Consider the following 15,156-nt stretch of genomic DNA (forward strand, 5'->3'; position numbering starts at 1 on the left):
CCGATCACGTGTCATCATTAAGAAAGAGTAGTAAAAAATAATCCTCTCAATTACTTTTACCTTGATGAAACTTTTCTGAAGTGAAAGTACCAGTGTAATCTACTGACGCATCTAATAAATGTAAAATGTTGCTATTTGAAGACGTGTGATAAATTAGCCGAATAATTTTAAACATTCCCAGTGTCATTATGGAACAATTCAAATTGTTCCATTTTGGAATGAGCCTGTGACAAAACAAAACATGGAAAAAGAAAAACACTGTGAATACTTCCAGATATATTGTCTCCAGTTTCATTCTATGGGAAAAAACAAAATAATCAAAATTCCTTCGGTTTTTGTACACTGCAAAAACATCTCTCTTTAAAATTAGTTAAATTCCCTTGTTTTCAGTGTAAATCGACTAGACATAGGTGAAGTTATCTGCTAGACATAGGTGAAGTTATCTGCCAGTGCTTCAAGTAAATTTTGCTCACTTGGATTTCTTGAAATAAGAAAAATAGCTAGCTGAAAATGAGCTTAGTAGTCTCATTTTATGCAAATAAATTGGTATACTTAATCTTTAAAAAAGCTTGTTTGTCAGAAATGTTCTAAATTCAAGAATAGATATTATTCAAAACATTATTTTAAATCCAATCTTTCTTGATTTAGGTGAAAAATGACTTTTTAGATATATGGGCTTAATAAGGAAAAAATAATAATATTTACTTGAAAGTAAGTGAAATAATTTAATGCATTAATCTGTTAACGAGCCTTAAACATTCAAAACAAGATGGAGAAAAATATTTGACTAGATTAAAGAAATTAAATCAGATTAAAACGTTATAAATTTGCATTGTACAAATAATGAACTTGCAACCTAAACTGAGTTATTCTTTGACATGCTTTCAGAGGTGAAGAATCTGTTTGATTATAGCACATTAAAAATAATTACCGGGTATACAGTGCTTCAAACATAAAGATATGAAATCTAATTTTTTTGTCAAGAATCAACAACAAGTGGGACACAATCGTGAAGTGGAACAACATTTATTGGATAATTTAAACTTTTTTAACAAATAAAAAACTGAAAAGTGGGGCGTGCAATATTATTCGGCCCCTTTACTTTCAATGCAGCAAACTCACTCCAGAAGTTCAATGAGGATCTCTGAATGATCCAATGTTGTCCTAAATGACCGATGATGATAAATAGAATCCACCTGTGTGTAATCAAGTCTCCGTATAAATGCACCTGCTCTGTGATAGTCTCAGGGTTTTGTTTAAAGTGCAGAGAGCATTATGAAAACCAAGGAACACACCAGGCAGGTCCGAGATACTGTTGTGGAGAAGTTTAAAGCCGGATTTGGGTACAAAAAGATTTTCCAAGCTTTAAACATCTCAAGGAGCACTGTGCAAGCCATCATATTGAAATGGAAGGAGCATCAGACCACTGCAAATCTACCAAGACCTGGCCGTCCTTCCAAACTTTCTTCTCAAACAAGGAGAAAACTGATCAGAGATGCAGCCAAGAGGCCCATGATCACTCTGGATGAACTGCAGAGATCTACAGCTGAGGTGGGAGAGTCTGTCCGTAGGACAGCAATCAGTCGTACACTGCACAAATCTGGCCTTTATGGAAGAGTGGCAAGAAGAAAGCCATTTCTCAAAGATATCCATAAAAAGTCTTGTTTAAAGTTTGCCACAAGCCACCTGGGAGACACACCCAACATGTGGAAGAAGGTGCTCTGGTCAGATGAAACCAAAATTGAACTTTTTGGCCACAATGCAAAACTATATGTTTGGCGTAAAAGCAACACAGCTCATCACCCTGAACACACCATCCCCACTGTCAAACATGGTTTGGGCCTGCTTTTCTTCAGCAGGGACAGGGAAGATGGTTAAAATTGACGGGAAGATGGATGCAGCCAAATACAGGAACATTCTGGAAGAAAACCTGTTGGTATCTGCACAAGACCTGAGACTGGGACGGAGATTTATCTTCCAACAGGACAATGATCCAAAACATAAAGCCAAATCTACAATGGAATGGTTCAAAAATAAAAATATCCAGGTGTTAGAATGGCCAAGTCAAAGTGCAGACCTGAATCCAATCGAGAATCTGTGGAAAGAGCTGAAGACTGCTGTTCAAAAACACTCTCCATCCAACCTCACTGAGCTCGAGCTGTTTTGCAAGGAAGAATGGGCAAGAATGTCAGTCTCTCGATGTGCAAAACTGATAGAAACATACCCCAAGCGACTTGCAGCTGTAATTGGAGCAAAAGGTGGCGCTACAAAGTATTAACGCAAGGGGGCCAAATAATATTGCACGCCCCACTTTTCAGTTTTTTATTTGTTAAAAAAGTTTAAATTATCCAATAAATTTTGTTCCACTTCACGATTGTGTCCCACTTGTTGTTGATTCTTGACAAAAAATTAAAATTTCATATCTTTATGTTTGGAGCCTGAAATGTGGTGAAAGGTTGCAATGTTCAAGGGGGCCGGATACTTTTGCAAGGCACTGTATATTAACCGGTGTTCAAACTACATTCAATTTTGCATTGTTATTATTTGCATTGTTGTTTTAATAGTGGACTAATTGCAATATAAAGTGCATTCGATGTACTGATTAGGATCTGAGCACGCACATACAGCATTGTATGAGCACTAAATGTGTTACTTTATTTTAAGTGCCCTGATGGCACTGCACATCATAGTATAATGCAGTGTTAATGCCCTTGGGTAATGTTTCTTCCCTCTTTATTTCTTCTCGGCTACTGAAGAGCACCGTCTTATAATGGCAATATATTTATTCGTTTCATTAGTTTATCTTCCTTTTGTTTGCTTGTTTTTGTTATTTTAATGTGTTGGCTATCCATTAGAGGCCGCACAGGCTTATTTCTGGCAACAGTCCAATGAAAACCCCTTACTCACCTCATTTCATATCACTAAGTACTGACCCAAAGCCAATGATCTTATGTTGCTGGTCAAACTGCATTGGATATACAGTCACTAACAATGATAATCATGTTCAAGAGAAGAGTCATGCTTAAAGTGATTGAGTGTTCTGTAAACCAAATCTATTCAGCAAAATGAGTTTGATCATTTGTAGCATTTCAAATTAGCATTTTCTAAGCACTCAATCATTTAGACCAGGGTTCGTCAATGTTCGATGATGTTTTTGATTGACTATTTGTTGCAGCTTTTGTTATCCGTTAGGATGATAATAACAATAATAATGTGTTTGAATTACGATCATTTTTCTTGGTCAACTAACAGCACTCAACCTGAAGAAAAAAAAATATTCATGTTTTCCATATTATTATCTGCAGCGCTTTCTCATAGCAGCATCAAATCCTGATCGGCGGTTCTCAAATGAAATTGTGAGTACTGCTCCAGGAGAAACACTTGTATTATAATCACCAATCAATTTCATGGCAAATGTGCAGTGAAAATGGATTGGTGAAGTTAATTTGGACATGTTAACTAAACTGTGCACATGACTGTGAGTGGAGTGTTACATGTAGAGTGTCGTACACTTTCGAGCCCTGTTTGAATCAGAAATAAAATAAAAAAAATAATCAGTTATACTGTAAATACTTTTACAACATGAAGTTTTCAACATCATGTTGCAGTTTTTAATAATAATTATTATAACAAAACAATTGAGAGTACAATACTAGAAATGTGTTTCTGATGCGATACCATAGTTTTAGGAGGTTTTTTTTTTTTTTTTGCAAAGATGCCAGTCTTTGAAATATCACTTTCCCCGATAAACTCTATGTGTAGGGAAAATTACATCATGTTAAGAAGTAAAATACTTACTAATACTAATTAAATCATTATATCATCATATCGTAAATGCTTGCACAACAAACACGGACAGAGACATGTAATGTTTCATAAGTGGTATTAGTTTTAGGGGTGGGACTTAACTTCTTAACACTTCAATCATGATTGGTTTATTAGTTAAACCATTTAGACTAGTTAGTCATTTGCGGCGCTCCAAGACACGTGGCATCTGAGTTACCGGTTGCATTTCCTGGTACACTGAATATTCATCTAAACATGGAAACAGGCTTACATAAAAAAAAAAAAAAAAAAACTCTCAAGCCAACCACAACATCAAACACATTTAACAAGGAAATTATGTAAACTGAAGATTAAAAAACAAAATCTATTCTAAATCTCGTGATTTAATCTTGTAGTTTCATTCAGTCATTTACTGAATTCTATTTAGCTCTATTTACAATAAAGGATCATACACTTCATAACCTATTGACCTGACACTTTGTCATTCTTTGCGTCACGCCTTACTACAGGGGGCCGACCTTGAAGCTTCATTTTGCAAGGCATGCCAAAGCCGGGTTTAAGCTTGGATTTTTGAAGAACTACGAAAGCTTTACCGCATGCAAACAGGAATGATTGTCTCAGGAGTGATTTTTTTCCAGGATTCAAGGTAAATATTATATTTTTCGTACCATGCATGCATTTTAAAACGTGAAAAAAATCAATGGGAGAATGGGAACCGCTACGGCATTGGCGTCATTCTTCGGCATATACTGTATACGTAAAATAGATGCGTGACTGCCTGGTTTTTAGCTCTTTTAACAAAGAATCAAGACAGTTTTATGCCCATATCAATAAAGAATTCAGTGATTGAAGCATTTATTCGCAATAATTTTCTTCATTTACACATGGAGGAGGCTAATATTTGTAACATTATAGGCTCATTGTTTGCCATATTTACGTAAAACAAATGCGACCTGCACGGTTTCTTTTGCTTTTAACCGAGAATCGAGACTGTTTTACGTCCATATCTATAAAGAATTCAGGGATTTAAGAATTTATTCACTTGAATTTCAATGTAAAAAGCTCTTTGCTGTGGACTTGTGGTAAGGCGGCGCCACGGTGAACTTAATCAATAGCGTACCGCACGAATGCTATTTTTAGACCGTACGTCGCCATCTTAACCAAGTGGAGTGGGTCAACATAGACACGCCCTCACATGCAAACTATGTTATTACTGCTTGTTTTCTGCCGGTAATCTTTCAAAAAAGAACATGCCGAGTAAACACTACTGCTATGGGACTAAGCCAAAAACTCTGAGGAAAAAATGTGAAGAATGGATCAACTTGTGCGGACGTCAAAAGACCAGTTTAACGCCATCAAGGTGAAGTAATTCACCTTCATATGCAGTAAAGATTTTGTTGGGGGCCAACAGATGATGAAGAGGTAAGCCATTTTAATATTTTTACTTAATTTTTAGTGTGGTGTTGTGCCGCGCTGCTTCTGTCTGACAATGAATGACCTGAAAAAAATTCAAATGGGATCTTTTTTGTTGCAAAAAAAAAAAAAAAAAACATGAGTAAGGGGGAAGTGTAAATAAATTATAGAATTAAGATTTGTTCTTAATGAAAAGATTAAAAGTTTTTGTTGGCTGTCACTGAGTAGCATTTGCGATCGCTACACAAAAATAGCAATGTAAATTACCCCAAAGAACGGTCAGAGACGGAAGACAACCAGAACATATAATATAAGAAATATAAGAAAGACAGGCCATATAAAGCATAGATTGTTGAAACAGGAGAATGTCATTGACAGTGGCGTAAGGCAATGCACACAAGAAAAAGGTGTTGATAAAAAACCTACCTCTGGATCAGGTCGGCTCTTTTTCAGCCCTCAAAACTCAAGCTATCTCTTTAACTGAACATTTGGACGTTCTTCCACATCTTTACCAATGAATATGGCACCAGGGACATCATTTTTGGACAGAATTGGTAGGTTTAGCTCAGTAAACATCCCGTTCGTATACTATTTCCATGCATTTACTATAAGTGACAAGCGGAAGGTTGATCTGCCAAGGAACAATTGCTAACGTCATGAATATTAATGAGAAAAAGTGGTGTGTTTCTTGTGGTACGCAATTGCAAAGTCGGTAATTACAGTACTTCCCACTCTAAAAGACACACCTAAAAGCCTTACATTTTCTCAAAAGCCAATTGTGCGCCTTATGTGATCCGTGAGTTTTTGTAAAGTTCTGGCTTCAACTGTATAGAGGTGTATTTGAGTCGTATCACTTCCAAACTGAATCAAAATGTAATAAAACAGTTATCTTTGAAGATGTAGTCTTTTTCAGTCTCATGCCAACTTCTTTGAAAATATACATTTTTGTAATATCACTCAAACCGGAAAAAGCAATGAAGACGGACTTCAACGGGAGAAGGGTTACTTCATTGAAACAACGTACGACAGTATTTATCATCATAATTATTGTCTCATGTACTTAAGTGATATAATATTAGGGCTGCCTTGTCTGTTTTTTTTTTTCAAGCGATTGTAACAAGTGATCTAATTGGAGGGCAAACAGCCAACCAGTGTACTTCCGCCAGCTCTCTAATTGGTTGGCTTCCTGACACGTTAGTCGCGTGTGCTCAACTATGCACGCAGAGAAAACAAACCAATGAGAGCAGGGGTTGAGAAATTGAGCGAGAGCAGGAGGGGGAATTGAGCGGCACAGAGTACTTTTTTTTTTTTTTTTTCTGTGCTCAAAATCTATGATTGCTTGCTCAGAATCTGTAACTGCTCGCTCAATATATTTTTTTTGTACTCAAAATTTAGTTTTCTGTGCTCAAAATCCATTATTGCTCGCTCAGAATAGAGGCAGCAATATAACGCCATACTATCAGAAAATCAAACAAATAGAAGCATGTTGCTATCAACGGGTACGCTAATGCTACAAGTGAACGTGATGGAGTAGTAATAGTGAAACGGCTATCAGTAGCCAGGCCACAGGCATTTCGAGTATATGATTAGTAGACGCTCATTGTGTGGTGTTGGCGCCAAGAAAGAACTCAACTTTGGTTGTATTTTGGATTCGAGAAGGACGACGAACCATGGAACCCTACATCAGTTTGACAGTCCATTTCATAGACAACAAGTGGGAGCTGCGCACTTGGGTGGTGGATACAGCCTATTTCTCTGACAGCCACATGGGTGAAAAAATCACTCAGGCCCTGAAACAAATGCTCTCTGCCTGGGACCTGAAGGAGGAGAACCTATTAGCCATCACCACCGACAGCGGCTCTAACGTTGTCAAAGCGGCTGAACTCAGTGAGTGGATGCAGGAGCAGTGCTTTGGGCACAGACTGCACTTGGCAATCAGTACGTCGCGTTAATTTGTAACTGTCTGTGTGTGACTTCGCCAATAGCTTTAATAATGGTACAATTTACAATGGATTAGTTTAGCATTCATCATAAAGTATAATCCAGTGTAGCCTGTAAACAGGGGTGAAAGTGGCGAGAATGTCTTGCCAGAACTTCCTGACATGACGGTCGCCATTTATGTATTCTATTTCGCTTTTGGCACAGTTATTCCGATAACATATATGAAAAAAACTGATTGTCTCTCAATGATATGCAAAATAAAGTTAGCAAAAACAGCAGTAACCCCTACATCTATCTTGTAATTTTTATTTTCCCCCATTTACTACCATCTAAATGCAAAATCTAAATTTTACCTACTAAACAACATAGAATGTACGTTAAAATTGAAGTTAATGTAAACATTTACGTTTTGGTTTTAAAATAATAAAGGTATAAATAACATACATTCACAAAAATAATTGCAAATGACTTTGTAGATTATGCAAAGTTAAATGGAATATATTTTGAAGATCACGCAAACATTGACTTTTTTAAATTATAAGGAAATAAATAAGTAGCCTAACATAAATGAACAAAAATAAGTCCAACGGTATTAGTGAGGTTTTTAGTGTATCCCACAAAATGGAACTACAACATACATATAATGCAAATCAATTTCTGTGTTTACCTCCGAGTGTAGCTGACAGTAGGAAGTGAGTTCCATATTTCTTGATCAGATTATCAGTGATCATCTGGGTGCTGGGCCTGCGGCCAAGGAGTCGAATATTCCTGATGAACTCAGATGTCAAAGGTAACGAAGACTGTGAAAACTCTCTTCTCTCTGATGCCAAATTGTTTACCTTCCATCTCCCAAACTCTCTGGATATAAACAAACAAATGAAAAAACACATTATTCAGAGTATTTATTTAACAGATTTGTCCAAAACGTTAGAATACTAAATTGGTACAACTTTTAACTGAAGTACTTGCCAAAGATTTAATGATTTGTGCAGAAAATGCCAGATGGACTGAATCCATCACGAATGTTAGATTAGGTGCACTGAGCCATTAATGTAAAAACTTTCAAATTTAAAGTGCACACATGTAAAATAACATTTCTCATTTGCATTAATAGAACTGTAATTAATGATGAGAGGTGGGTGACCAAAAAAGGGAAGCTCTTACTGCTATACAGTTCACTATAAACTAAATTCACAATGTAAGACTCTCCTCAACCACTGCAATTATGACTGAACTGAAGGCAAAGTGTTTTGATGGAGAGATGAAAAAGGAACACGATGTGGAATGGCAGAAATGTTCACCCATTACATAGCTGACATTTCCGTTAACAGCCCCATCATGGTAGACCTAATGTATGTCCCGGACACACTGGTTCAATCAAATATGCATTTTGTGATGAAAGGTAAAGTGGTTTCTGCTTGTAACAAACTAATATGTTTGATCTTCCCAGGAGTGCAGTTTTTAAAGTATTCTTATTCTAGGCAAGAATATTGTCACATTGCTGACATTTTCTTGAACTAGTATATGGTATACATCTTAAATTGGAGTGTGAAAATCAAATACAACACCATAAAATAACAAAGTATTGAATGTTGTATCAAATGTTTATCTGCATAAATTGATCACAGGAGCAATTTAGACACGCTCCTTGAATTGGATCCACACATCGGTACAAATCAGTGCAATATTGTTCTGTAAAGTGATGTTCTATCTGTATCAGAATAAACATCAGACACAGGATGTGCGTCCTTGGCTACTGATGATCTATAGTTGAAGTGTGGCCTTTTGGAAGGGTTCTATGACAGATTAGTCAGTGCTTTTCAATTATTTACTGTTACACCCCCCCAGGAAGAAGTTAATTTTTTACGCCCCCCACCCCCCAACGTTCCACCGCCTCTGTAAATTGTATCATTTGTCTATAAAATTATTATAAGCACACCTCTGCATAACATTGTTTGCTTGATAACATTAAAGAAAAATAATATATAGATCAACTTAAAATAAAGTACAACTTTATTTGTAACAGAAAAGACAAAGTGCATCATCAGTCAGTCACATTTTTTGACTATCTGATACTGAAAAATACAATTTAATAAAATCAATAAATGGCAGTAAATTCAAATAGATTAGCAACATTAACTCAGGGCACAATATGCCAAACTGAATAAAACAAAAATGAATGTCATTGGACAGAGGGACAGTGTTTATTTTAGCAGCACTTGTATCGTCCAGCATGACCGAGACCATGTCTAATGCTGCAGGCAGTATCAGCTCCTCTGCTATGTTTTTTTTTTTTTTTTTTTTTTTGCACTGAGCGCCTTGGTATGCCACCTTGTATGATGCTAAAAGTTTTTGCTATTTTAATGATGTCGCCCTCACAAAGCGTGACGAATGTTGGCAATATTCAGCACGTTGAAAAAATGTCAAGGAGCTTATCAATGTGATTGGGGTCTAATGTCTTTAAGTGACGTCTTCATTGATTTCGCTTCATGCTGTCCGGTGCCAACATTTTTGGGCACAGTAAACAAACCGGTCTCCCTCTGTATTAAAAGTGAAGCAAAACGCTACGTACGCTTTGTCATATTTCCTCGTCTTAGCTTTCGGGAGACTTCGTATATCCTCCTCTTTACTGTGTGTTGTTGTTTAATGCAAAAAATACTGTACAATCTGCCACTGCTACCCACTGAGTGGATGTGCAATTACACATTATTCTAGTACGGCAAAAAAGTATGTTCCGCGAGGTTGCAGGCACCCACTCCCGCATTGCTTTGCGCTAGAGGTAAGATCGGGCCTAAAAAATCCAGCCCGACCCGGCCCGATCAATTAACTTGATTTGCCCGAAAATAAATAAATAAATAAATAAAAATTGTTTTATTTGTGAAGACTCAGGAAAAGGAGGAAATGCGTTGATGCAATGCGTCAGTCAGACCTGGACAGAGCACCGCTTAGGGACTGGTTGTGTTTTGTGTGATCACATTTGTGACGATGCCCGTGCATAATTATAACAAATTAAAGATTGTCTTAATGTTTAAATAGTCTACATATTTTTATGATCATTATTAAAATCATTTACACAAAAAAAAAAAAAAATATATATATATATAAAGCTGGAAAAGTTTGTTAAATATATTTCTCGTATGAGAGCAAAGCGCCACATTCGTTTACATTCAGCAAACCTGACACAGATTTCTGTATAGCATCTTCAGTAATCACTTTGAAGCCTTTCCATACCCCACTCCTACCGGTGCATGTTTGCGTTTTCAATTCCCCCGTCTTTAGTTTGTATTTCACTTTTTGCTGCTCCATATCGAAAAGGAAATACCAGGATGCGGACTCGCTGACAGCGCCAGAGCGGGAGGGGAAGATTAAAAAGAGGGCGGGGCCACACCGTTCATGTGCGCAGGCATGCACTAGTCTTGCGGCTCCTGTTTGCAATTAACATACAGCATCTTCTCTGTTGTATCCTGATTTATTTTATAACTCCATAGTTTACCATCCATACAACGTTTTAGTATACATATGTACATATATATTTAGTTTAAAAAAGTCCGGCCCGACCCGACCCAAACGTAAATAATGGACATTTTGGGCCCGACTCGACCCTAAAGGCTTAAGATCTTACCTCTACTTTGCGCCCTCCTGGGCATGCGCGCTCCACTATTTTAGGAGTACTGCATTAATTTAATGAAGAAAATTGAAACACCCAGATGTTTCAATAAAAAATAGTGTAAATTCAACAGATTCACAACAATTGTGCAAATAGCTAAAACGTTATGTGAATTAGTTCTGTTGTAAGTCAAAACTGTCTCTGAACCACATTTTGAGGGTTTTAGTTTCAACTCCCAAAATTATTGGTCTTGTCTCGGAACGATCTGCAAGACAAACCTGGTATTTTCTGTCAAGACGAGCACTTTAACCCTATAACACCGAACGTCTCCACAGTGACAAAATTACGCATATCATCTTTGAAGCCTCGTCACGCTGTAATTTCACCACCCAAGTGCCGCTGGTTGGTCTCATTTGAAAGTGCCGAAGTTGAGGATCACGCCCGTTTTTACATGAAGTCAATCGACCAAGTAAAAAGGGAGAAAATGTCATTTGAATTTTACAGTTTTATGCCCTCATAAATAAGCATTAAAACGCTACATGGACCATGTGTTTACGTCCATATTTCCATCATTTATTGTCCTTCTTCAAAACCGTATGCACCACAAAAGACTACATATCCCAGGAGCTATTGTGAGGTCAAGAAAGACGGATGTAATGAGAACACTTTTAATAAATTGCCGAGCGAGGCGCCCCCGTACAATAGGGAGGCGATGTAGTGAGCGACGGCCGGTTGGCTTGAGCAATGCATTATTTCATCAACTCGAGAAATAGGATGGACCAGATTTTTCATTGTTTTCTTCGGATGAATCAGCAAGTTGGGAAGAGTGACAGGCTGACAGCAGGAACGGCGGAAGAGTGGGCTGTGTGACGTAGCTCCGTTTCTGTGGGAAACGAGTGGCATGCCTGAAAAAATTTAACTAAATAAACTGAACTACTTTATTGTCAATATTTTTGACAAGACTTTTTAAAAAATTTTGTATTTGATTTTTTTTCTTTTTTTTTTACACTATCAATCTTTTCAATTTGTATATAGATGTGTGTGTTCGAGAAGCTTGATTGCATGTATATACTTTTGATAAAATTATGGGTGCAATACCTAACCTCACAGAGATATTCTCCAAACCCTTTTTGTGGTTGATGATATTTATATACAGTATATATATACATATATATATATATATATATATATATACATATATATATATTAGGGGTGTGCCATCTTAGGCACCCCACAATTCGATTCGATTACGATTCAGGGGGCTACGATTCGATTCTTGAACGATGATCACTGTATTGAAGATGATCACGGTTATCACGATTATCGATGCATCGTACATTACAATTAACATAGTAGACAAACAAATGTTTGTCTATTATTTATTTAAAATATCCTGATGATTCAACAGGAACCATGGAAACATGCCCATACAGCAAAAACCTGCCCTTAAGCTGCTTTTTAATTTTTTTATTTTTACAAGAAAGTGCAAAAACATTAACCATTTTAAAGGGAGTACTTATTTCACTCAACAATACAATAACATTTACACAGGGGGAATCAATGGCACATTTTCTGAAAACAAAGTGTCTACAGAAATAAGCCTTCTTTTAACCAATATACTTTGTTTTCACATATTTCTGCAGTATTTCGCATGTTTGTAGTGTTACCGCTGTACTCAATCATGGTTTTACACGTTCTGCATATGAAATACACGTTAGCAATTAGCTAATTAGCTTAGCGCTCGGCGTTAACTATTAACACCTCAAAAACAACAACAATAAAGGCTAAACAGTACAAAAGGGTTCGTGTACTCATCTCTTGTAGACGCACACGGGTCTTAGCAACACACTCAGGATATTTTTCAATTGACATGACTTCAAACTACAGCTGGACATCTGAAAGACGAGGAGCAACGAACTATCTCTCTTCCCCTCTTGCTCTAAAAAATAAAGTGCACACAGAAGCGCGCGTGCCTGCCTGTCTCATACACAAATTTATTTTTCAGTCTTTTGAAAAAGAGTAAATCTCTCACTAAGTTACAGGTAGCATCCATTATAACGTGCATGTGTCTGTTAAAGGTGTCTGGGCGGCAGACGTGTCTTGAATTTTGGTCCACTACAAGCGGCTGTCATAAAGTTATGAGGGAAAAATCATCGTTTTTGAGCCTTTATGAATCGTAATCGAATCGTCACGTGTCGAATCACGATGCATGTAATAACTTATTTTTTGGAACTCCTCTAATATATATACAGGTATTCACTATTTACACTTTTGGTCTACTGTATATAACCTGCTTTGACCATAGTATTTATAAAAGCCAATGGTATTTATAAAAGCCAAAAACGCCTATGACCCCACCTTCTTTTTGTTTTTAATTGTCAAATATAAAACTACTCACTACTTTTTTCTGTTCAATGTTTATCCTAACAAGTTGAATTAATATTATAAAGCTTCAAAACGGTTCGTCGAGCATGTTTGGCTGTCAATTGGACATCAATATTACATATTTTGACAAAAAACTTTTTGTCTCCAGTTTTTTTTTTTTTTTTTTTAATAATGTAGTCTTTTCTTTTGTGATGCATGCTTTTATTTTGGCACAGGAAGCATAAAGCAGGTAGCAGTTCCACACACGAGTAGGAACACATGTAAACAAGAAGAACGTATTTGCGCACACAAAGAAGAGTGCACCCACACACACGAGGAAGAGTGGATTTTCTCCCATGAAGAAGTCGCGCAGCTGAGTGAGAGAAAGAGGGGACAGATTACAGCTGCAGGCCTGTGCACACATTTGTTGCTTGTGAAACATTCAAAGAGGCAACACCTGTATATGAAACTTTTTGTTCTGTTTATTGTGTGTTTTCATATGTTGTCATTACTTTTTATGATTCGCGGACGTTGACTGAGACATGCTTTGGGTGGATTGTAATTGCTGGATCAGCAGCTAGTTATAAACACAAATTTGAATTGCTATTATTGAAGATGAAACTGACTTAATTTCATTTTTATTTTAAATTTAATTCTGCAAGTGTTGATGTCATGAGCAGCTGAATAAAGTCAGCAAACCACAAGGATTTTTGACATTGTCATTTCGGAGCTTAGCTTGCTGTCTAGCTAGGACTTAGCTCCAACATCTTGGCACGGACTGTACAATGATGTATAATACATGTTTTTGGATATTTTTTCTAGATTTGGGGAATATTTAGGGATAGTTTACAGGTTAATACCGGCTTACGCGGAAATTCGGGTTACATCGCCAGCGTAGGAACGGAACTCATTCGTAACCTGGTGACTACTTGTATTTGGATAAGATATGAATGGGATCTATCGCCTTGTTACCTATAGCAAGGCCATCGTTACTGATATGTTATTGTGGTCCTGGTACACAGCTGTGCAGGGAATTTCCACTGTGCCGTGAGTCACTGGTGCCATTATGGGGTTAACTTGTGGGCTGGCATCAGCCTGCCATAAAAAAAGTGTATGATTGTGGGGGGGAAGGGATTTAATCTTCTCAAAGGCATCTTGGGGGGCTTGAGAACCTGGCATGCTGGCATTTCTTAAAAATATGTTTTGCTTAGGTTTTTGTAATTTTCTTTACAGCTTTGGAACTGTGTGTCATCATCTTCTGTCAATTTAAGAGAATTAAAAAAAAAAAAAACTCAAAAAGATGTTGTCTCCGGCTGTCTCTGCCATGAGTTTTTCTCTACCGTCTCATCTTGGTCATGCCTTGCCTTGTTGTCAACTCACAAAAGTATTGGTCTTATTTTGGTCTGGGTCAGTTCTGGTCTCGGGCAAGTCTTGGCCTCTAATAGTGTGGTCCTCAGCACGACACTATGAATTCAGCAACATTCTATTATTGCACAAGAACCACATACTGTGGTGATATCAAATAGAGGCACAGTACAGGTTGACCTTTTTCACTGACCATGTAATAAAGTAATTTCTTGCTCATATACACTACATCTAGTGTAGTTATTAATCTTTCACATCCTTCATGCTCTACAACCTAAAATGACCTCTTCAAAATGGACACTGTTTCTGGAGTTACACGGTGCAGAATGAAAGCACTATTCAAAGCCACATCACGTCCTGTGCAACAAGACAGATATGCCAGGAGGGAGTGAAGAGCGAGTAAGGAGGCAGAAAACTGGTAAAGAAAGAAAATTCACAAATCCTCAAATCCCCACTGTCGTTCATTTTTTTTCCAAGTCATCATTGACTCTGATAAGAAGTCTTATCTTAAAGCTCTGATAGGCGAAATGGTTTGTCCTGCAGTTGGAATGGTGAAATGAAGGGGTTACAAAAAGCTAATTTACAAAGTGAAAAGTCATTATTATCAATTTTATTTTAATGTCAGTTTGATCCCTTTTACTCTTTGGTGTCATCACAACTAAGTTATTAAATTTTATCCA

At 37.0% G+C, this 15,156-nt stretch overlaps 1 protein-coding gene across 1 annotated transcript in view; it reads right to left on the reverse strand.

Annotated features, from left to right (window-relative positions):
- LOC130919371 (BMP/retinoic acid-inducible neural-specific protein 3-like) overlaps positions 1 to 15,156 on the reverse strand; it is a 134,834-nt gene that overhangs the window by 53,131 nt on the left and 66,547 nt on the right. The window contains exon 3 of the mRNA XM_057841985.1: positions 7,808 to 7,998. Coding sequence (XP_057697968.1) covers positions 7,808 to 7,998 — 191 coding nt within the window. The remainder of the gene's footprint in view (positions 1 to 7,807; positions 7,999 to 15,156) is intronic.

The sequence above is a fragment of the Corythoichthys intestinalis genome, chromosome 7 (assembly GCF_030265065.1).
Source record: "Corythoichthys intestinalis isolate RoL2023-P3 chromosome 7, ASM3026506v1, whole genome shotgun sequence".
Classification (NCBI taxonomy): domain Eukaryota; kingdom Metazoa; phylum Chordata; class Actinopteri; order Syngnathiformes; family Syngnathidae; genus Corythoichthys; species Corythoichthys intestinalis.